This window comes from Mytilus trossulus, chromosome 8, assembly GCF_036588685.1.
Source record: "Mytilus trossulus isolate FHL-02 chromosome 8, PNRI_Mtr1.1.1.hap1, whole genome shotgun sequence".
NCBI classification, from domain to species: domain Eukaryota; kingdom Metazoa; phylum Mollusca; class Bivalvia; order Mytilida; family Mytilidae; genus Mytilus; species Mytilus trossulus.
In genome coordinates, this window is record NC_086380.1 from 45,971,851 (window position 1) to 45,997,249 (window position 25,399).

At 31.5% G+C, this 25,399-nt stretch overlaps 1 protein-coding gene across 1 annotated transcript in view; it reads right to left on the minus strand.

Annotated features, from left to right (window-relative positions):
- LOC134681025 (somatomedin-B and thrombospondin type-1 domain-containing protein-like) overlaps positions 1-25,399 on the minus strand; it is a 58,832-nt gene that overhangs the window by 26,442 nt on the left and 6,991 nt on the right. Inside the window, exon 2 of the mRNA XM_063540399.1 lies at positions 10,514-10,720. Within this exon, the coding sequence (XP_063396469.1) occupies positions 10,514-10,720 (207 nt within the window). The remainder of the gene's footprint in view (positions 1-10,513; positions 10,721-25,399) is intronic.

Sequence of the window (25,399 nt, forward strand, 5' to 3'; positions counted from 1 at the left end):
ATAATAATAGTATTGGGTTTATATTTGAAGCCCCTTTATTATTTTTTTTTCTTTTAATATGCATTGCTTACAGTAACTGTCAATAACCTGAAGAAAATGTTATGTGTACCATGTAATTTTGCACAATGCACAGAACAATTTTGAAATTAAAAAAGTCTCTTAAAAAAAAAGAAAAACTTTTTAATGATAGTTAACAGGATAACATAACTCGAAGCAACACATTAAACCAAACGAAGCAATTCATTATAACCCAATCTCGAAAAAAACGATTTTCCAATCAATTTTCCCATCAGGCACGACAATGTCTGTGATTCATGGCTTACAATAATTTTTGTTGACTTTTTAATTTAATACATTTTTACATTAAATAGATTTTCATCTCTTTGAAAGAAATTAGTTCAAGAAGGTTTTGAATGAAGAGTTATTAAAAAGCTTGTCTGATATTGACTTTTTCATTAAAAAGTACATTAACAATCTATATGACAATTACCAACAACCAATTTTTCAGACATTTCACTTTATACCTCTTTTTCTTCCAAGATTAATAGGGTATTAATTTTTCAGTATAGCAAATTTTATAGGGACCCTTTTTCAAATGAAAGGAAAAGCATTTGCAACTTAATGACAAAACATATGAAAATGCAAAGTAAATCATGCCAATGACAGACTCATGAAATGATATATGATCATAAATTAATGCAAAATTTCAAATTTAATTTCGAATTTGCTATATCAACAAAACTTAAAATCAGTGGCATGTGAAAAATTTCAATTAAATTCACAAATATTATTTAAAAACTCCTAAATAAATATTTTTATCTTATCCAGTAAAATTCTCTGCATAATCCTCCTTTCAAAACATGATAATAAAGCTTCACTTCTTTTGTATGATATGCAAAGAAGTGATAATCCTGTTTGAGTTGGTAACAACCATTGATTATATAATTATGGGCTATCAAAAGGTTATCTTATGTTACTTATAACAGATGAGACACCTTACTTCCGATGTCACCAATGTTATCAACTAAACAATGCTACATTTTTCGACAGACACCTTTCTTCCGCTGTTGCCAATACTATCAACAATGCCACATTTTACAACAGACACCTTTCTTCCGCTGTTGCCAATACTATCAACAATGCCACATTTTACGACACCTTACTTCTGCTGAGGCCAATACTATCAACAATGCCACATTTTACGACACCTTACTTCTCCTGAGGCCAATACTATCAACAATGCCACATTTTACGACACCTTACTTCCGCTGTCGCCAATACTATCAACAATGCCACCTTTTACGACACCTTACTTCCGCTGTCGCCAATACTATCAACAATGCCACCTTTTATGACACCTTACTTCCGCTGTTGCCAATACTATCAACAATGCCACATTTTACGACGCCTTACTTCCGAGGTTGCCAATATTATCAACTTGAATGCTACAATTAACCAATGGATATTGTGTGATTTTTGCTTGATAATGTTGCCTCCAACTTTTAACAGAAATTAATATCTTTCTGAATATTTTTTTTTCCTCTTGCTTCTATCTTATAATGTTAAAAAAATGAACTGATTGAGAGAAAAAACTTGAAAGTTCCAAAAGAGAGAAAAAGTGTTGTAAAATTGCTTTTGGCTGGGATTTTTTCAAGTGGTAGGATTATTATAATTAAAAAACATCAAAAACATGACAGGGGCATAAAATCTTTTACAGTACAAGTCTACAAATATGAAACAAATAGCTGTAACAATGCCAAAGCCTCTCTGATCACATCAAAAAGAAAAATTCTTTAACATGTAAAAGAATGAAAATAAGCATTAAAACACAAGGTTTAATATATAAAGCCACACTGTTTTCAGGCCGGACAACACATTTATATAAATTGTCTTATCATTAATATGAGTAAAAAGAAAAGCAGGTATATGTCAAGGTGATGGGACTCTTTTTAAATAGAGTCTGTTTTTTGTGGATTATTATTTCATACTATTTATGAATAAAAGAAGATGTACACAGAAGTTTTCTGCATAACTAATTACATATAACCTCTGCAAGCTAAAAATCATCTAACAATATAAACCTTTTACTTTTTAAATTGTTATTTGGATGGAGAGTTGTCTCATTGGCACTCACACCACATCTTCTTATATCTATCTACTTATAATTTTTTTCAATGCCTTATAAAATTTGACCACACTAAAAAGGTTATTGTCCTTCAACAGATTTCACATATAACTGTTATTGAAAGGTCACAAAAGCTATAGTTATTAAAAGGTCATAAAACTGATACCAAAGTTTGGGTCATCATCAATAACTTTTTTATTGGGAAATTAAAAGTTTAACTTAAAGAAATGACCTGTCAAGAGTTTCACACAAGTTTTAAGATTTAGTATCAACTTTCATACTACACCCATTCTCTATATATATATGTCCAGTAGCTAAAACTGGTAATAAAATATCAATTCAAAAGCCCAAGGAGATAGCTATTAATTCTTGTCTAATCTATTATTTAGCAGTGTCATGTCTTATACAAGCTCTACACTTCCAATACACATATATGTTGTACTTGCATATTTTAAGGCAGGTTATGGTATCTTTATATAATGTATACAGAATAGTAAATGGAATCATTAGCTGTCATTTTCATTGTCTTCCAGTTTTGAAACCATTATACTTGATTACTGGTTATCATCCAACCACAACTTCATTTACAAATGGGGCAACAATTTAACTACGATTTAGATTCTAATGAACAGATGTGTTTTTGGATGAATGGAAGTGAACTTCACTGAAACATCTGATAAGCCAGAATGACATCCCTTCTTTAAACAAAACAGGTTAAAACAGACCAGAAATGCTTAACTCAGCTGATCCGGTATAAATAAATAAGTTCAAAGACATGTAGGGATGTAAAAATAATTAACGTTTCTTAGCTATAGAGAATGTAGTCTTTTAAAGCAAATATTATTTTAAGGATGTACTTAGGTGGGGTTTTGGAATTTGTGTTAAATGTTCGGACTCCTTGGTGTTTTTCCATACAATACCTGGTAAAATATTTTGCACCATAACACCCATTTATTTTTTTGAGTAAGATTTAATAGCTCATGAAAGGTCATTTACCAAAATTTTAGACGATTCTTGATTTTCTTTCTTTTGTTTTGAGACCCAAATAATACCAATGCAAATGTAAGGTGAAGATCTCAGTCAGCCTTTTCCCGCCATATTTTAAATCTCAACTATCTCGAAATGGAGGTCCATGACCTATCATTATTTATAGCTAATTTTCATCCTTAATGAATGCTCTAATGACTAATAGTATCAATTTAAATTCTTAATTTATTAATTTTCACCTAACCTCACCTAAGTTCATCCTTAATAAAAATATGTATGAACTGATTATTTAAAATTGTTTAAAGATTTTGGTTTTGGGTATAAATTTTCACAAAACTTAATAAATAACTTTGTGTTAATAATTATTAATCAAATGCCCAGTAAATCTAATAAGAACCTAAGAAATAAGAATCATTTAGTCACAATATACAGCTTATTGAGTTAGTTATGTGTGTAATGAGCTTAATATAACTGGTTAGCTACAAGATCTAAATTGATTTAATCTAACCAAATATATTTCCTATTACAGAGACCAAAAGATCTGCCAACATAACATTTGTAAGTATGTTTCTTTGATATACCACCATGGTGACTCCAGCAGCAAATAAGAACTTATACTTAAAACCAATATCTGTTATATAAATAGTTTTTCTTTTAATATTAATTTTTCAATAGATTGTGAAGTTGAATTAAGCCCATCATGTGTTCAAAACCTTCAATTAGATCTGTATGCTTCAGACTATTAAAGTATGAAGTTGCACACAGTTCAATACTTTTTTAATGAAATTTCCCCATCTTCTTTCCAACAGTGTCGATAGCAAATAATAATTGTAATGAAATAACAAGATGTAACAAAGAAAGAAACAGACAAACCACAGGGAGCTGTTGAATTAGTCTAGATTTAATGAAGTTAACACAGAAATAATAAGTCATGTCAGGTACTTTGCTGACTGCTGGATAAAAGATAATATCAAGCCAAGTGTCAATGCAGTCCTTCAAGTTTAAACTAAAATAGCTAAACATTTGGCATAAATACCATAGATAGAGTACTGCGAAAAATCGTATATCTTTTATTGACCGTCATAAGTTTCTGTAGTGTTGAAGTAAACACAACGACTTTAAGGTGAAGCAAGGACTCAGTGGTGGCAAAACATTTAGTGGGTGCATAATTTGATTTTAAGACCAGAAACCTTTAAATTGTATGTCTCTGCATCAAATAAGACTAATAAACCTAATTTGTAACCACATTTTTAAAAAAGACACTAAATTTGATGTATAAAGTGTTTAATTTCTCACTTAACTTTATAGATTATATTTATTATGGTGTATTGATGAACCTGATGACACCAAAAACCACAAAGACCAACCAGGAACAACAAAGATCTCTGAAGTGTGTTTGTAATGATGTAACTTTCTCTATATATTACATTTTGACAGTCCTTACCATATTAAATTCAATCTTATTTGTATACCATTGTTTACAGTCTTTGTTTACTGAATTTTCATGACGTGATTAAGTAAATTAATTTTTCAAATGTATACAAATGTACCAGGTTTCACTACTTTTGTGGTTTATATTACAGTGATGTTATCCTGGAGATTGATAAATTATTGTCCCTGCTGGTTTGAACAAATCATTTCCAATAATGGATGTCATTTTGAAGTATACAATAGCACAATAGTCTGTACTTAAAGTATAACTTTTAAACTGTGAAGTTGGAGATGGTCTATGGAACAGAGAATATATAGTGTCAAAACAAGCCCATCTACAGGGGAGACCACAAAGAACACAAAAATGCACCGATTCTTACATGTTTTACTTGACCAACTTTTCATATCATTAAGTTGACATCAGCCATCCTCGAGTGATCACCAAAAAAAAATCCATCACATTACATGCATCACATTCATTCATTGAAAGAAATTAACCTTTTTAAACAAAAAAAATACTAGTTTTCTGCTAGAGTAAATCTGCACTTGTCAAACATTAGTCTCTTACATAAACTTAACCAGTTCTGTGGCTTTCTGTTTTCCTGTTTCTTGTTGTAATTGACACATATAGAAAGGATAACTTGGTGCAACATTCCATTATTGGTAATATCTATTGGTTCACTGATTATGCCTGCAGGCTGACAACAAATAGAACATTGAGTTATTGGTTTAGAAGCTCAACAAATCATTCATTTCTGGTTGTGATCTAAGTGGCTTTATTGACAGGAGAAAGTCATACACAACTAATGAAAAAGTATGTAAGATAAACAACTAATGAAAAAGTATGTAAGATAAACAACTTTGTGATAGCAACAGAACAACACAGATTATATCAGATGGACATCCAGAAGTCAGCATAATTATGTAGGTGTATAGAGTTGATGCTAAATGTGCATTAAATATCTGCAACTGGTTGTAAAGATCAAATCAATAAATCAACATTTCAGTCAATTGCCTTCACCATAAAGAAGACTTATAAGTCTTATAGGATATACCTATGAACATGTGAAGCTGAGGCTATCCAAGAATTGTTGTTATGAGATGATCATGTTCCTACATTGTATGTTTAATTTGATATAAATTTGAAAATGTCAATTTGGGGAAAAAGGGGGGAAATGTGCATGAGGCACCATACATACTATCCCAAAATAAGTACATGTATATATATACAGTGTAAACATACCTATAACAAAATGACCAGACAATCACTGATAGGGGTTGATTTGATTTAGATTGTTGACTTTCCACTGTCTTACAGTTATTGTGTTCATGTAAATTTCTAAGTGGCCTGAAGATCATTGTCCATTTTCAACTATCATTTACATGTTATAAAAGTTAAGTACCCACCAAACACTTTATCTATTATCTTGGTTGTTTAGATTCCATAAATCATTTCAGACAAAGTTTGACAAGGTTTGTTATTCTTGTGTCAAGAAGTGACAGTCTGCTTTGATCCAGAGAAATATTTTAATACAAATATGTCTTTTCAAGGAACCCACACCTGCAGAATGCCAGTAGCAAGGTGAAAATCACAACTATATTAAAATTCTAAAAATACTGATGGTCATTTTGATATCAATATACAACATTTAAACCATCATTTTGTTATTATACTGCCCAACAAGTCCTTCGTCCTAACAATGTACCATTTTAGTTTTTAAAAAAACTTAGAAAAATAAGCAATGCCGATCTTGATTTGACAATTACACAAAATTTGTCAAATGAACTTTTTTGGATACAAACTTGAAGGAAGGCCTCAATATAAAAAAATTCTGAATTTATTCAAGCAAGGTAGTTTTATCTCTTTCGAGGTGTTAATAATTGTATTGGTTTTTCAGTGTACTCTTTTCAGTGTACTCGTTATCTCTTATATTCAATCTAGAAAACTGTCAGAAGTTGTATTTGTTTTCTAATGGAAGCAAAATCCATTTTTGAATAATTTAATTTGTGTAGGAAAGGAAAACTGTCTTTTACCAAACATTTTTGGTCAATATTCAACCAGGCCGTACCAGAATGGAAATAGAACAAATTTGCTGGGTAAATATTGATGCTTCATTTCCAGAGGGACTCAATCAAAGAAGAAATAACAACAATATGCAAATTTACCCATGAGTCTATAGACTTAAATCAGGATGCAAATCACTGCAAAATACAATTGTAAATACAAATTGTTGAAAAAGTGCTTACAATTACCCTATTGAGAAATTTAACTACTCTTAAATGTGAAAACCATAGTGAATTATTGATATTGATGCAAACATAGTTGGGTATTAATTAGTTTTCAATTGCTAATGGGTGCAAACTGCAGATTAAAACAGCTGACAGGAGATGATACTGATTATCATCCAGGGGTAAATATTACATGCATATCAGGACATAACACATTTATTTGATATGAATATGAACCCTGCCTTGTTTTAGACCAACACAATGAGCATTGGTAATGTTGGGAAAAGTTTCCAAAACAATTGTTCAGATCTCTTTCTTCTGTCCCAAACATTTAGTAGCATTTTCTTCAAAAGTTTTTTGCTAACATTTATTTTTAATCAATTCATATAATTGTCAAGAGGATTGAAACAACACAATTTATCAGTTAAAGAATAAATTCTCCAACATTCAACTGAAAGTACTAAATTTTGCTCATAATGAACAAAAAAATGTAACCAGCAATCTTAGTTAACTTTAAGTCACCCTTAATAAAACAATCTTGCAAACCTGACAATTGTATATAATTCTAAAAGAAAATGCAGTATTTATTTATATTGAAAAGAGCACCTGTTTATAACTAGTCAATGAAGAAAATTGCTAAACTTAACCAACATAATTACTATCAGAGGTTTGATTAGTAGGGCCAGGTCAATGAACTAATTACCAAAACACTTGTAAACACAGTGCCATAATGTTTCCCCTTTTACCAGTAATCAACATAGTGATAGAAACGATATGTCAGATAACATTTTTTTTTGTATGTTATACACAGTTTTCTTTAACATCTCGGTCTTAGCTTCTAATGACCTTCTTACAAAGAAAAACATTTAAAACGTAATAAGTTTTGGCATCAAAGAGCACAAACCAAGTCAACAAGTCATGTACAATGTAAGTTATGCTCAAAATGGTGCCACAATGAAAAACATTTATATGTAAATACGCAAAACATAAACAGTCACTGGTATTGCCTCATTCTGAAGATTATACACCGCTGTTATCTGCGTCATTATATTTTCACTTGACCAAGTTTTTCACTTTACCATCATAGTATACTTCATTAGTACACGACGTCAGTACACCACCAATAAACTTTCCCTCTAGATCTACACCTTGCTCATTGTAAACTTAAGTGTCTTTTAATGCTCTTGTTTTTAACTATCACATTAAAATCATGCCACCTTTTAAACAAGTTACTGTACTGTTTAGAAAAATTCATGTTAATGTAACAATATTTTGATGCCATGTTTATCTTTGTATTAGTTTATATAAAAACTGAAAATTATGCACTACTATTATACCCCTACTGTTGATAATTCATTAATTTAAACATTTAAGCATTATGAATTGTTTTTCTTGTTTTATAAATGTATTACCAGATTGTTTTACTTAAGTTCTCTCTGTCGAACTAAATCACTTCAAAGACTACAGAGATTTGTTATTGTTGGCATAATGCAAGTCGGAAGTATAATGCAAGTCGGAAGTTCAGAAGAAAAACAACAGCAAAACCTGTAAGTCATCCTCAAGTACATGTATCAACATCAAAATGAAATAAAGAAATTCATTTTAAAACCGCTTCAACATGTGCAAAGACTGGTACAAGATATACAAATCTAGATGAATATGCAGGGACTGGAAGACATAACTAGAGGCTCTAAAGAGCCTGTGTCGCTCACCTTGGTCTATGTGCATATTAAACAAAGGACACAAATGGATTCATGACAAAATTGTATTTTGGTGATGGTGATGTGTTTGAAGTTCTTACTTTACTGAACGTTCTTGCTTCTTACAATTATATCTATAATGAACCTTGCCCATTAGTAACAGAGAAAAATATTTGGTGAAAATTTACATAAATTTACCGAATTAATGAAAATTGTAAAAAATTGACTATAAAGGGCAATAACTCCTTAAGGGGTCAATTGACCATTTAGGTCATGTTGACTTATTTGTAGATCTTACTTTGCTGAACATTATTGCTGTTTACAGTTTATCTCTATCTATAATAGTATTCAAGATAATAACCAAAAACGGCAAAATTTCTTTAAAAATTACCAATTGGAGGGCAGCAAGCCAACAACCGATTGTCCAATTCATCTGAAAATTTCAGGGCAGATAGATATTGACCTGATAAACATTTTTATCCCATGTCAAATTTCCTCAAAATGCTTTGGTTTTTGAGTTATAAGCCAAAAACTGCATTTTACCCCTATGTTTTATTTTTAGCCGTGGCGGCCATCTTGGTTGGTTGACCGGGTCACGCCACACATTTTTTAAACTAGATACCCCAAAGATGATTGTGGCCAAGTTTGGATTAATTTGGCTCAGTAGTTTCAGAGGAGAAGATTTTTGTAAAAGATTACTTAGATTTATGAAAAATGGTTAAAAATTGACTATAAAGGGTAATAACTCCTAAAGGGGTCAACTGACCATTTCGGTCATGTTGACTTATTTGTAAATCTAACTTTGCTGAACATTATTACTGTTTACAGTTTATCTCTATCTAAAATAATATTCAAGATAATAACCAAAAACAGCAAAATTTCCTCAAAATTACCAATTCAGGGGCAGCAACCCAACAACAGGTTAACCGATTCATCTGAAAATTTCAGGGCAGATAGATCTTGACCTGATAAGCATTTTTACCCCATGTCAGATTTCCTCTAAATGCTTTGGTTTTTGAGTTATTAGCCAAAAACTGCATTTTACCCCTATGTTCTATTTTTAGCCGTGGCGGCCATCTTGGTTGGATGACCGGGTCACGCCACACATTTTTTAAACTAGATACCCCAATGATGATTGTGGCCAAGGTTGGTTTGATTTGGCCCAGTAGTTTCAGAGGAGAAGATTTTTGTAAAAGCTAACGCCGGACGACGGACACCGGATGCCAAGTGATGAGAAAAGCTCACTTGGCCCTTTGGGCCAGGTGAGCTAAAAACTGTTGAGTGCTTCTTGCTTATAGATGAATACCAAAGGGCTTACCATTAGATGTGAAAACATGTATAAGTCTTGGTCAAATGTAGATAGATAAATTAAATTATATAGATTTAGTTTCTTGTCACAAATCTTAATCAAGGGTTAAATTTTTAATTTTTTTTTTCTCCTTTTGATTATTTTGATGGTATTTCTTCACATCTCACAACTCTGGTAGAATTATTGGGTTATTTTTTCTTTATCTTAAAAATAAACCGTCTCAATATGTGTGCTATACAAATTTGCATTTCTTTGATTAGAATGAATATACATAGTGGCTTGTCTGTGATGTTTACATATACAAAGAACTATTGTGTTATGATATACAGCATTCATTCCAAGTGCACTGGTGCTTAGATAACTGAAAATAAATTATGGGCGTGTGCCTAATTAGGAGGGGAAGATTAAAATAATAGTAAAATTATACATCCATTTAAAATGTTTTTAAATTCTGGAAAGGATTGTGAAGTCTTGAATGTATACATGATATAATAAATCAAAACATTTCTCGGAACAATTTGGACAGGGACACTAATATAAAGGTTAATAATTTCCCACCAGGTGTGACCCCAATTTTTTGTCTACAAAATTAACAATCCCCCTCCCCAAAACTAGTACAAAATATAGTAGTTGTAACATCTCCTTTATTTCATGGGTTGTTACATGACCATACTGTAATTTGATTTTATCTGTTCAGGATGAATGCTGCTATCCCTATCTTTAACCACTAACCTCTCAATTCTCTGGCTGAGTATTCTACACTTTGTATATCTTCACAGTTTTCGTTATAACAGACCCTCTTCTGTCTCTGATGACCACAGGGTTTGCCACCATGGGCTGCTGACTCTTTGACATGACGTTTACGTTTCTGGATACCCTTGCCACATTGACTGTCACACTTTGACCATTCAGTCCATGTACTCAGCACACAGTCTTGTCCTGCAAAGGAAAACAATTTAAACAAACGGTTTCTTCTAGAATTATACTCAACACAAGTTAGTAGAATTATACTCAACACAAGTTAGTAGAATTATACTCAACACAAGTTAGTAGAATTATACTCAACAAAGGATAAGTAAGACAAAATATATTTATGGACAACAGCAAAAATACATCTTCTGCTTTAATTCATGACCATTACCAATAACTTTTTTATCCATAATCCTTGATATCTTGTGAAGTTCAAGGTCATTTCTTATTTGGATAGATCACTACTTCACCAACAACAAATGGAAAGATGACCTTCATGATCATCATAAACACGTCTCTTCAACTGTTTCAGTTGTTATGTATTCTTGGCATTCAAATATCTGACTTTGAGTGTTCCTGATATAGGAAAATCCAGGAAAGCACTTCGGAAGCAGGAAATTTATATAACTGACATTACTTCCAATTTTTTCTTGGTCAAATGAATAGAAGGTATAAATTCAGTAAATGTGTCTCTATATGTTATATATAAAGCTTTTAAATGTTTCTTCATAAGGGGATACTAGTACAATTATTTAAGTTTTCTGTTTTCTTCCAAAAATATCAATGCATACTATTTAGTCTTAGTATGCAATGTTTTAACAAGTAGTACCTGAATGACCATACCCATCTCTATTTAATAAGTCTGGTTTATATAGTTTACCCAGTTGTATACATGTCTATAACCCTTATATTATGGAAACATTTGAATTCACACACAATCCCTACTTCAACCTGACTCAAAAGACCACTTTACTGTTAAACAAATATTGGCCCAGCATAATTAATAGGGATTAAAAGTCAACACCCTAATAGTTATAGACAACTTAGGTAATAAATGATTGTGTAATTATGATAAGATTAATGAAGTTTGACAGGTAACCTTGATTACAGGTGAGAAACATAACAGGTAACCTATGTCAACATGTAACACCTGTGTTTAGCTAGTAAGACATCTTATTTAGGCACAGTACATGTCCTGTATTGATACCCTGCATTTTTGCATATGATTAATACAATGTAACAAGAATATTATAGTGCTAAATGAACAATTTATGGGCCAAAATCTTATCTTACTGATCTTTGTGAGCCAAAATCATGTCTACTGATCTTTGTAGGCCAAAATCTTGTCATACTGAACTTTAAGGGTCAAAATCTTGTCTTACTGATCTTTGAGGGTCAAAATATTGTCTTACTGATCTTTAAAGGTCAAAATATTGTCTTACTGATCATTTCTGCTGTTTACCATTTCTCTCTATAAACCAAAGATTGATCATCAATAGTTTTCTAAAATAAACTTAATTGTCCTATAAGGTATCAACTGACAATTTTGACCAAGTCAACTTTGAGAAGGATGGTAAAGCTGAACATTTTTGCTTTATTGATTTGCTAAACTCTATCTAACATTGTTTTTAAGTTTAAGGGGGTTTGCAGGTCTAAATCATTTATATAGGATTTCTCTATATTTTTCTATACATGAACTTTATTTTAAAATTAATAGAAAAATAAAATAAGAAAGTGGGGTCAATGTTCATTTGCGCTCCCAATCTGCCTTCGAAAGAAGCATACATTTTTGTAAAAGTGTTTTTTTTCTGTTGAAGTAATAGGAGAAATAAAGTTAATATCGAAATAAAAAAAGAAAGGAGTAGGGGCTTTAATGGCCTAAAATGGCCCCAGATTTACAAGATAATAAAAATTCTAACAGAGCAGATTGTTCTCCATAAATTATTAGAATATGAGTAAATGATTTAAAAAAAATGTTTTTATTTAGCTAAAAAAGGTGCAATGACGTCACAATGGTAGGTGCAAATGACGTCATAATTGGGAAAATAAGCAAAAATACCGAAAATTTTATGGTTTTTCTAAATTTTGACCACCGCACCATGCTTGCACCAATTAGAAATTTTAACATTTTGACAAGTTCATACATATCAAACTTCGGATAAAAAATCTTTTTGGTGCAAGGTTGGTGCGATAGTTTATTTTATATTTTTCATAGCCAAGCGGAGCAATAAAAAGCTGAAATTTGCCGTCCAAATTGGACCTTTTCATCTGACAAAGTTTAGTTTATACATTCTTATACCTATAGAAACTTACTATTTTTTGTTTATGAATGTAAAGTGTAATCCGAATTATATTTCCGTAAGTTTATCTAGTTAAATTTCTTTAAAAAATCCGACAGCAATAGACTTCATGTGTAAGGGAGTCAATAACAACTTTGAAGACAATTTTTTTAATTATGAAATTTTAGATAGACCTTCAATATAACAAAATCTGTACATTTCTGGTGCTTTTGCTAATTATAAATTCAAAATTTGTTGTTTGAATGGGGCAATCTTCTCACTCTGGTATTAGGGTCAGATCCATGATTTATGTAACGAAAAGTGGGGGGTGGTATTTTACTTAAATTTCCATAATTGGCGAGAAACACAAGATCTATTTCGAAAATGAAACTACCTATATTCCAATTGGATGTGTCTTTGTGGGTAATGTGCATAGAGAACATGTTCTATAAAATTTGATGGTAAAAAAACGGAAACGGCCTAAGGTAGTCTATCCATATATCCGTATAAACATGTATATATTATTATATAAGTACGCCTGAGCCTGTGACAATTCTACAACAGATTTATTCATTGGATCACCAGCAGTGATGGTGATACATGGCTGTGTACATTATGTATATACAACTCGTTTAAACATCAACCCAACAATGTAAGATCTGTAAATTTGCAGATAGATATAGGAAGATGTGGTGTGAGTGCCAATGAGACAACTCTCCATCCAAATAACAATTTGAAAAGTAAACCATTATAGGTTAAAGTACGGCCTTCAACACGGAGCCTTGGCTCACACCGAACAACAAGCTATAAAGGGCCCCAAAATTACTAGTGTACTATATGGATAATTGACCTTTCCATGCATAGAAACAAGAGCATGAAGTCTGTAAGCATACTATATGTCTGTTACCTTTTTAAAGGTTATGTTTTGAATAGTTTTATAATCATGCGTAAAAATGAAGTGTAAATTTTAAAATGTGACCCGGCTTTGTTGTTAAGCCCCATTTGTGAGCATTATGTTTTCTGGTCTATGCGTCTGTTCGTCCGTGCGTATGTCAGTCTGTTTGTCCGATTGTCCTTGTGTCTCGCTTTAGGTTTAAGTGTTTGGTCAAGGTAGTTGAATCTGACATCAGACTCAGACTTTTTTTGAAGTAAATTTTACTGTTTGTATTGTGTGTTTAATTTTTTCTACTTTGCCTAGAGGTAAAGGGAGAGGGGGTTTGAGATCGCAAAAATAACATGTTTAAAAGGGGGTGCCGCTGTTTTGTCACCTTTTAAAAATATATACCTTTTCATAAATTGCGTAGAAAAAAAAGTTATATTATATATATCTGATAGTTTTCTCAACTTTTCACTTATTTTTAAGCTTAAAAATGTGTAAATAGAAGTGCCCCCTTCAACCCCAACCCCTTCCGGACACATAACTACTGTGATTGAAATACACTGACTTTTGAAAACACCCTTTAATGCATGTGTCTGTATCTATTTATTTAAGATAATCAATATTAAGATTTCTAAGCGCTAAATGTGTCTTGTTTTTATATTATTCTTCTTGTCGCTGATAAGTGAGACCCCATCCAGCATCAGATGCACAATTGGTATATATCAGCAATACCCGGTGTTTTGTTTTGTTTGTTGGTGTTTCAATATTGCTTCCCCCCTTAATATTTACCTTGGAGTTTGTTTCTTTTTACAATTTACATCTTAAATTGCCTTTCTGTTTCAATATATTTAAAATTAAATCTTGTAAATAGAAAACAAATCGCTGTTGCCATGGGCACATATATGTTGCTAGGGAGAAACAACAGTGAATTGGCAAAAAAGTGCAATTAATTATGTAAATAGTGTACAAGTGTAAAGTTCACTACATGCTAAACAGGTTCAATTTCAAATATATATATATTTAAGCTGTATAAAAATCATATTTGCTGAGTTTAACTCCGCCATTTTAGTGGTTGCTAGGCAACAGAATAAACGAGCTAGACCCAAAATTCGATTATTTTCAGAAGGTCTATGGTATAGACCTACAACATGACAAATTAAATGGAATTTGGGGGTGGGGCCAAAAATGGCCCTTATAGCCCCTAGTCCTTTATTACAGAAATCACTCAAATTTTACAATAATTTAGTTTAAGTGCAGCTTATATGGAAATTATATAAAAAAAATATAGGTCACAGATGAGTTGAAAAAGATATTTCAATTTTAAAGCCAAAAATGGCATTATTCCACCAAAGGGAGATAATTTGGAACTTTTTCAATGATGGATACATTTTAAAAGTCATCTGGGGCCAACATGAATTGATTGTTTTGAATGATTTGTGTACCATATGATAAAGTAACACCTACAAAAGGTAACAAATGAAATTTGTAATGAAAAACAAATGTTTATTTTTTTCTGAAATTTTTATACCCTCGAGTCTCCTTAAAGCCGAAAAAAATTGAAGGCAAATAACTCTCAACAAGCAGTTGCTTGGGGTTTTTGATCTTTATGTCTTAGTTTATAGATCTTGTGTTTAGCTACTATAGATCAATTTAGGATATCACCATATCCAGTGTCATTGCCTGCAGTATTAAGGAAAAAATGGTATGAAAAAGTGGCCAGCATTACATGTAAAAATTTCAGAATACAATGCTCTAGTTAAGGCTCAAACTTCGGTGTCCTTAGTACTCTTTTGTTGTCTAGCTAAGCCTTCTAGTAAAATAAATGAATGGCCTTATCCTCATGCTTCACATATTCTACAGTTCACATTCCAGACACAACAGTATATTGATAAATCTAAATTAATTTTGGAAATATGGTCTTTTGATAAATGATAGTTAAATCTTAAAAGCACCTGCTGAAGTTAATTTTCAATATAGCAGTCTATAAAATCTTATTAAAATTCTCTAACTATGATTGGATTTCAAAAATACAGATTTACTGTAAGATGACCCTTTAACCACATACCAAGATTTGAGAGAAAAGGAACTTCTTAAATTTCTCATACAACCTTTAATAAACAATTTGTCAATTGAGACTTTGTTAAAATTATGAGCTGTTAAATTTGATGGTTTTTATTAAGTATTTTTGTGGTTATAGGGTAAACCACATTAATGTAATGAATCATTATATCAAGGAGGATTTATTATTATAGTAAAATAAATTTAATCCTTGATCAAAATTTTGCATAATTTTGCTTCTGTTTGAAAACATAAAACAGAAAGGAAAGACTTGAGGCATTTTCTTTTAACTATCATAAGTAAAGTAATTACTATTAAACTCAGATCAATAGCACTATATTGTCAGGCGCGGATCCATAGGGGGGGTTCCGGGGGTTGGAACCCCCCCTTTTTTTTGGACGATCAATGTATTTGAATGGGAACAAGTGATTGGAACCCCCCCCCCCCTTTGTCCTGGGTTAGGAACCCTCCCTTTTTAAAATGGCTGGATCCGCCCCTAATTGTACAGGTTAACTGATCAGTTATACATTTGAATAAAATTTGACAAACATAAGTTTTTAATGATATGCTAGTGTAACAGTGAATCTTTTACCACTGTACCTTATCCTTTGAAAGAAATACACTAGTTTAACCCCACCCCCACCCGACCCACCCCCCAAAACAACAACATAATTTTCTTAGAGTTTCAAATTACAGAAGAAGGAAGAAGATAAATAATCATGCAGTTCACTACCATCAGTTCTACATGTGGGAATGAAAGTACACATGCACAAGGAAAGGGCTAAATCTAATCAGATGTAAGAGTTACAAGAGCACTTGTGTACATGTAAATATAGATCGTGATGAGGAATTGTGCCAGATTTATAAGCATTCAGGTAGCTAGGATTTTCTGTAACCATTTCCACTATAGACAATAAGTAAACGTAATAACCCAAGATCATATCCCAAAAATACAAGTATGCTTTTTAAATGAACACCTTGAACATGTTGAAAGTATTATCCATACATCAAAATAACAGATTGAGATGGGGTAAGATATAAATTCAAATTATGATCAGATTATGTCATTTACTGCAATTTCCAAATAAATCTTACAGGTGTAATATAAGGCCAGGCTTATTCATTTCCTGGTATGTTCCCAAGTTATTATTTAGACAAGCTTGCAAACTGATAGTAAACTACCTATGGTGACAGTTGTATAAATCAATATCGGAAATACACCTTCCTGCCCCCCCCCCCCCCCACACACACACACACCAACACACAGATGGGCCTAATTTTAGGGATTTCTCTTTAGAAAGATATATTTAGATATACTAATGAGCATGAATCAGATTCATATGTAGACTTAGTTATTTCATATGCAGACTGTATGTAATGCTAACTGGAAGAAAATCTAAGTCCATTTAAAAGTAAAATACAGAAAAAATGGAGTTATTTTTTTACAAAATTTACTTCTGGATACTATCTTAATAAGCTTCTGTCCAAGTTTGGTGTGAACCCAGGATAGTTTAAGAAAGTTATTAAAATTTTAAAAACTTTAACCACAGAGTGAATGTAAAGTTTGACCCTGCAAAAAAACTATAAGTCCATTAAAAAGTAAAATACAGAAAAAATGGATTAATTTTTTTACAAAATTTACTTCTGGATACTATCTTATGATCATAAACAAGCTTCTGTCCAAGTTTGGTACAAATCCAGGATAGTTTAAGAAAGTAATTAAAATTCTAAAAACTTTAACCACAGAGTGAATGTTATGTTTCTTGCAGAAAAACTAAGTCCATTTATAAGTAAAATACGGAAAAAAATGGAATTTTATTTTTACAAAATTTACTTCTGGATACTATCTTATGATCATAAACAACGATCTGTCCATGTTTGGTAGAAATCCAGTATAGTTATTACAACTTCAAAAACTTTAACCACAGAGTGAATATTTGTGGATGCCGCCGCCGCCTCCGCCGAGGACGGAATGTAGGATCGCTTTGTCTCGCTTTTTCGACTAAAGTCGAAGGCTCAACAAAAATCAGCAAGTAATTCACTTGCACTTTAAATAACATTATAAACTACATTCAGGTAACTTTGGAGTTTAAGTTGAGCCCTTTGCCATGGCATTTATACTGTTGACACCAGGAAACTTATGAAATATTGTAATTATACCCTACTCAGACACACTCATCAACAAACTGCTCAAATAAAAACATAATTTAATATGACACTTTGTGTAAAAGCTGAGTTTATTCATTTAACAGCTGCTTAAAAGTCTAAAAAGATATCTGTTAATTACCCAAGAGAGGTCATTTACATTTGGTAAGCTTTGTTCATTTGAGAGTATCTACAGACAGATAATTTATGTGTAACTTGCAGGTGGTGGAAAATATATCAAACTTAAAATGGCATTTAATTGTACCCAGATATATACCTTTTATATACCTTGACATATTTAAAGACTTCACACAGTCACATAACTTCTGTATAAACTCACGTAGCGAGATTTCCATTCATAAAACCTACTACTCAGTAATGCACTGTGTTTCACCTAATAAACCCAACATTCATGAATATATCTATCCTTGAAACCAAGGTTTATCAGGCATGTATATCACAAAATATAACCTTAACAGAAGACGTGTTCAGATATATATTAACAAGACAGCAACCTAAATACACAAAAATCAGGAAAAACATACAACATCTAAACTTAACAAATGGTTACTTGTTTAATAAGTACAGTAATTAATGGGCGTAATTTTTTTATTTCTAACATATTTTAACTTATATCAGTACATTAAATTCAAGATTGTTTTTCACATTATATCAAATTATGGTTATTGGAGTCTAATAGTTACAACCTTAATGCATTTTGGAAGCCTATTTAAAGTATTAGTTGCCATGTTGATAATAGACCTTCAATACATTACAAAATGGAGTTTTTACTGTGAAAAGCAAATGAATGACTCACAAAGTTGGATTTTGTTTAGGAAGAGGTTTACCAACAGAAGTTAATGACAGTAGCAAAAGTTGAAAACCCACCAAAGTAACGATTAGCTTTAAAGTTTAACAGTCGCACATGCACACAAACACACACACTCTCTTTAAACATGCAGAAGATAAGTGTAATTTTAACAGGTGTTTGGGAGTGTTTATACACCTCTACTTATTAGTTAACCATGTGGAAGTCATGTTTTATTAGCTTATCTGTCTGGAAATCAAATAAATTGAGGCTTCAGAAGATGGGGTGATGGTGCACACAGTATTAACTAAATTACAGACATTTGCTGTGATGATAAATTGTTGTGAACATTGAAATAAAGGGCTTATGACCTCCAAACATTTTTTTTAAATGAAATTACTTTTTAATACTTGCAAGGTTGAATGATTTTTTTTCTGAAACTGAACTTGCTATGGTCATGTTATGATAAAGCATCACATATTTCAAACTTTTCAGGATTTTTTTTACTGATTTTGTTTTCATAAATATTTTTCTACATCTTTAATAAACTTTTTAAAACCTATACATGTATTTAAACAAAACATAAATGAGATCTGAAAGGCCTGTCTACCTAAGCTGTTAGTACCTCCACGACCTTCCTAAATATTTAGATTTTCTTATCACTGACACAACTTGTAAAAAAAAATCCATTACTTATAATGTCATCACTTTAATATACATCATAAATCATAAAAGATCTAAATATTATGAAGATAATAAAATATTTACAATTTAGCATGCATGGATTATGTCCTCTTTCATCTTGACTACACTTATCATTAAGATTTTATCACTTTTACTTTAAGTATATTTTTCCTGTTTGGAAGTGCCAGGCATTGGGAAAATATTTTCCATCCAAATAAATACCAACTTTACCAACTTAAAAATCTATAAACAGTGTTTCCTTTGTTGGCCAATTGAATGTTACTGACCACACTTATTTCTGTATGTCTATCTACATTGTGTATGTATATTTATTTTATTGAACTTACTAAGTATGAGAGTTATTTCCCTTACATTTTTCATTTTGGTTTATCTCCCCTCTGCTTCATACCACAGACATGTACTGACATAATTTAAATTTTGCTGACAGGGGCGTAACTGCCGTTAGGCACTTTAGGCATGTGCCTACACATAATTTTTCACAAATATTTTTTTTTTATCCAAAAAAATAAAAAAATGATAAACAACGTTATCTGTAGATGAACGCCAGTTAAGTTCTCAAAACTCTTTGATTATCGAATGTCAAGTGCACACTAGTCTCTCGTTCTTAGTGAATGGAATGTTGGAAAGAAATGAATGTTATTATGTTTTTACCTTATATAGAATCTATAAACTAGAACTTAGTTGGTTCAGATCATTTCACTTCTATCAACAAAAACTTGAATGAACCTCAACTTAGACACATGCATGAGTGTTTTACTTTAATTAGTTGTTAGTTTTCAACTAGCTTTCCATTTTGCCCTCACCCGACTTGCCAATGTTGGTTGTCCGTTTGGCTGTGCAGGATGTATAAATACGCAGTCACGTTAGGTCAAAATGGGGACATTAAATCCGATGCCTAGTTGTAGAGAGAATGCCACTCTTTGGGGAGTTCGTAGTTGGTCTACTCAAAGGCAGAATTTCTGCTCTTTTCCAATAATCCCTCATTTTCAAATTTCCAGACCTTCGTTCTGGACGATACCTATTACAGGACCTAGCTCCCTGTTGTATGTATTTATTGTAAAAAAAAAATTGTCCAAATTCCTAACCCGGTAGGGATTTTACAGTAGAGGATACTAGTAAAGAAATATGCATTTCTTGAATTTTGTTACGATGGTATGAACAGAACAGAACTGTGTGTATGTGTTTGTGTGGCTAGGGTGTAGGTTTATAAGAATAAAAAAAATGATTAATGATTATTTTCCAGCCAAACGGATCGTTTTATTATATAGAAATATTAGTGTTTACGTGGATTCCTATTTTTTTTAATGAAGGATCGTCACAATATTTACTATTAATTAAGTTATACGTATATATCAATCAGAACGGAATAGATATGAAAATACCAAACAGGGTGTACTGCTTCATTAAATGGATACGCTGATCTACGCTGGGCAGTGCATAATGTGAGTTTTTTATCCATATTTCCGATTGTACTGCGTTACCTAATTCACTAGTCAGATTACTCATAATTCTTCGAACTTTTCATCATGTATATAATAATTATCATGAATAAATAACCAGTAAATTTAAAATTATACAGCTAAAATGCTTAAAACCGTTTTCCGTCGGGGGGGGGGGGGGGGGGGGGGGCGGCCCTGGACCTACTGGGGGCCTTAAGCGGCCCCGAGACCCCCTGCCGATTGGTGCCTACAGTTGGCTGAATACCTAGCTACGCCCCTGGCTGAGGAACAGATCTTGGAATGGGGAAGCTTTTTTTCAACTTTAATTTAATACTAAGTACAATTAATCATTTCTGTATCCAAACAAACCCCATACTTAATTTTAAAAGTATATCTTATTACTTAATATAAAACTATTAAGACCTAAAATAATAGCAGGATAGAAAGTCAATTTCAAAATATTTTAAATCACATTCATATTAAAAAGTTAAAAGATGTCATTTGACTCTTGGAGGCACATTAAATTATGGGCTGTCCAAAATCTCCCAAAATCCATCAATGATCAGGGAACAATTTCTTATACAATTCTAAATAATACTAATCCCCAACACAATGACCTATTGCATACAACAAAATGTCTAATTACAGGTCAACATTTATTGCTGTTTAATTCTTTCAATACAGAATTACTCACATTACACTATTCTTGACACCTTAAAAGACTGTTATTTATGGGCAACAGGCTCAACCACTAATTTCAATTTTACTGAATCTTTAAATCTGATCGTCAATTTACATCAAGGTGAATATTAATCAAAGCAAACCATAATTAAGTTAAGAAAACGCATGATTCTGGATAATTTAAAAAAAATAAAATACTCATAATTATATTTACTGAAGTTTCTTATTACTAAATTTCATGTTAGGCTTATGAACTTTAATATTTTGCACTGACAATTCATAGAATATTCAAAATCAATGTTACATTGTTCATCTGACCATATATCTATACATCTATGATCTGTCATTCACAAACATCAAAACCAGTATTTATTTTATATTTAAAACTGAGTGCATACATTGGAATGAATAGTAATTTAGGTGTGCATCATTCTTTGTACACAGTAAAGGTTTGAAGCATTTTATTGATAAGATACCAAATTTAACATCCACCCTCCTAAACCCTCAACTTGGAACAAGGTTACAAGATAAGCAAAAAGGATAACAGTTACACATTACCAGGTCAAATTCATCTTCAGACCTACACTTTTTTGTTCCCATGAAAGCAGTTTTGCAAGCTACAATAGATATGGATCGGTTCTAAAACTTTACTCTAAAAAATGGCCAGAGCAAGAAAGTCAGGTCATTTTACCTACATTTAAAGGTGAATGGTTATGCCAACAACATGTATTCAAGCATATTTACCTAAACATCTGTCTTCAATCATCTCAATGAATATATTTTAGACATTTTTAGACATTATGGCAGCTCAAAAGAGATGTTCAAGGTACTAGTAAAATTCTCTTTCAAGCTTGTTACTTCTTTGAAGAACCTCAGCTTATTACAGATACCATACTCATATAACAAAAAAGTTAAGACTTTTCAAATTTGTAACAAGAGGAAACTAAAAAACGTTTTCTGATTTGTCATAAATGTGTGTTGAATCAGAATTGTCAAGTTAATGACAGCTGAGCTAACAGCAACAAAAATGTCAGAACTTAGTTAATATTCAAAGCTAAATAAATGCATGTCATTTTAAAACAGGTCAGTGCAATATATGATCAAAATACTGCAGAGTAGCATGCACAAAAAATATCAACAATTGAGATTGAAAGTTATACTTCAAATTTATCAGAAAAATAAATTTCTTTAATATTGCTAGACATCTTGAATCAAACAACCTCCAAATGATCATTCAACTACACTGAAATTAAATAAGGATTACAGCTCTTTCATCAAAACAAATTGGGACAAAAGTTAATCTTCTGATTGTTGAAAATCTATCAAGCTATTTTTCATGTCCCCACCCTAGATACCAAATGAGACAATTTTGCTTAGCACACAATATTAAGATAAAGTATGCAAGCATGTTATCAAGGTTGTGGATATGATTAATTTACCACTGTTTGCTGTTGTCTTAGGACATGAGTCTTTATTATTAAAGTAAACATTTATTAGATTCATTCTGGTGTAAATATTGACTGAACTTCTGTTATCTGTGTAAAAAGAATAAGTTGATAACCCTGGTCGTGTGTTATCACAATATAAACATGCAAAGTGTCTGATCTATCAAAAAGTACACTGTATACATGTAGTTTAAGTACTAAGGTGTCTGAAGAAGTCTTTTTATTTATATCTACAGCATGAAGGTAATTATCTCAGAAGAGTTTCAAAAATTACTACATTTACACAGATTTTTTATGCATTTTGAGTATTATTCCCAGAGATTTAAGACTATGTACACATTGTGATGTACTAGATGATGAGTTTCATTTCTTTTTTAAATGTAAAATAAATGAACAATTAAGAAAAGAATTTTTAAATGAAAATAAATATAATAACTTAAATGATATAGATAAATTAAAACATATTCTCAATCCTGAAACAAAACAGGACACTTGCAAATTAGGCTCCTTTTTAAAAAAGTCACTAAGACTGAGGGCAGGGAGTCCTTGATATAATTTGAATCTCTTATATATAAATATATATATATTGATTTAAAAAAAAAGACAAATTATAGTTCAAAGTGTGTCCATTGTTTATTTTCATTGTTTTATGTAAACTGTATATTATGTATAATGTTTTAAGCCATTGGTCCATATGGGCGTAAAGTGCTTTTCAATAAAGATTATTAGTGTTCATTAGTTAGGTAAAGCTGCAGACTAACCCTAATTTTTACCTATGGTTTATCATCATGAGGGACCAGTTTTATAGTATGATTTGCAAAATTTCCCTAGCTGTCTTTTAGTTTTAACATGTTCAATCTGTGACCTGTAAATCTGATGCTGAAGAGACGAATTAAAAGACTTCTGGCTATTATTTTAAAACATGCACAGGATGTATTAAAGTTAAAATGCAATCTTTTAATTGTCAACAGCATATTCAATGAACTAAGAAACAGCAAGAGATCTTGAATTTTTAAAATAGACCTCAATATTTTGATTAGTTTCCTCAGTTACCTTATAATTCTTACATCTGACTAACACTTCTTTTAAACAGTTTTACTGTGTGTCTGTTTATTTAACACCAGCCATAGGTTTTGGTAGGGGGAATGGAGGGGGGGTAACAAGTTCTCATAAACATGCTGGATTTTTGTGTCTCTCCAAAGTCAAGAACCTCTGGTCTTTGATAGGTTTTTTAATTTGGTTCATTTGTATGTTTTAAAGTTTAGTGTGGTGGCCATTTCACTGAACTAGTACGTATATTTAGTTGTTTAAGGACCAACTGAAGCTCTCCTACAGATGCTGGATTTTCTGGTTATTTATGGCCTTGGGCTGACCTCTGGACATGCTGGAAGGGTCTTTGTCTCTTTGACACAGTCCCCTTTTCCATTCTCTATTCTTTCAAAGTGTGCATACTCTTTCCCTGCAGTTTTTTTTCTTTTTTATAATGTTTTAGTAAGGATTTATATTCATGTAGTCCAAGTTAATGTATTTTGTATATATTTATAAATGTAATTTATATTAGTTAAATAAATGTATTAGAAAACATACAAGTTACTTTTAGCTTGTGGCTAGTTAGTACAAGCATAAATGGCACTATATAACATGGTTTTGTAATTTCAACTTTTCATATATTTATATACTAATCCAATCTCTTAACCATACCTTTCAAAAGATTATCATTGAGGCATGAATTTTAAAAAATCATAAGTTAATCTTAAAATGTACCCAACATTTCTCCTGCATAACCAAACTAACAGGTGTTACACAGGGTAGGAAGAATTTCGTCCAGTTGGGGCTTAAATACATGTAAAACCATATTTAGTTCATGTGTCAATGAATAAAGAACTTTAAATAAATGTTTAACTGATTAAAAGTTAAATAATCTTATAAGTTTACACATGTTCTCAACTTTTTTTTACTATATTATTATTCAAACTCTTTCTATAAATTATGAGAAATCTAAATAATATTTGAGATCTAACTTTTTGGCTGTAATATGAATAACATAAACTTGGTAAATAGTGCACTTGAAATGTCTGTGATCACAAACTAGTATAAAACAACAAATCAGCCAAAAAACCTTTGATCAAAATGTGTTGTGTTCAAATTGCTTTTGATGGTCAAACTACAGACTATTGTCTATCACCAGTTGCTTTGGTCAGGGGGTTAAGGGCCATTTCTTTGGACTTAATACAAAGCTGCTGTGATATTAAACTATTCCTTAGTCAAAATAAAAGTTTTAAAAAATATGAAGATAATCTAGTCTACTAGCTTCCTTCAATCAGGGATGTTAATCAGCTAGGGCAGAATCAGATTTCAGGATAAGAACATATTAATGTGATTTACATGTAAATGTTTATACATTTGTATCTAACCTACATATTTAAGC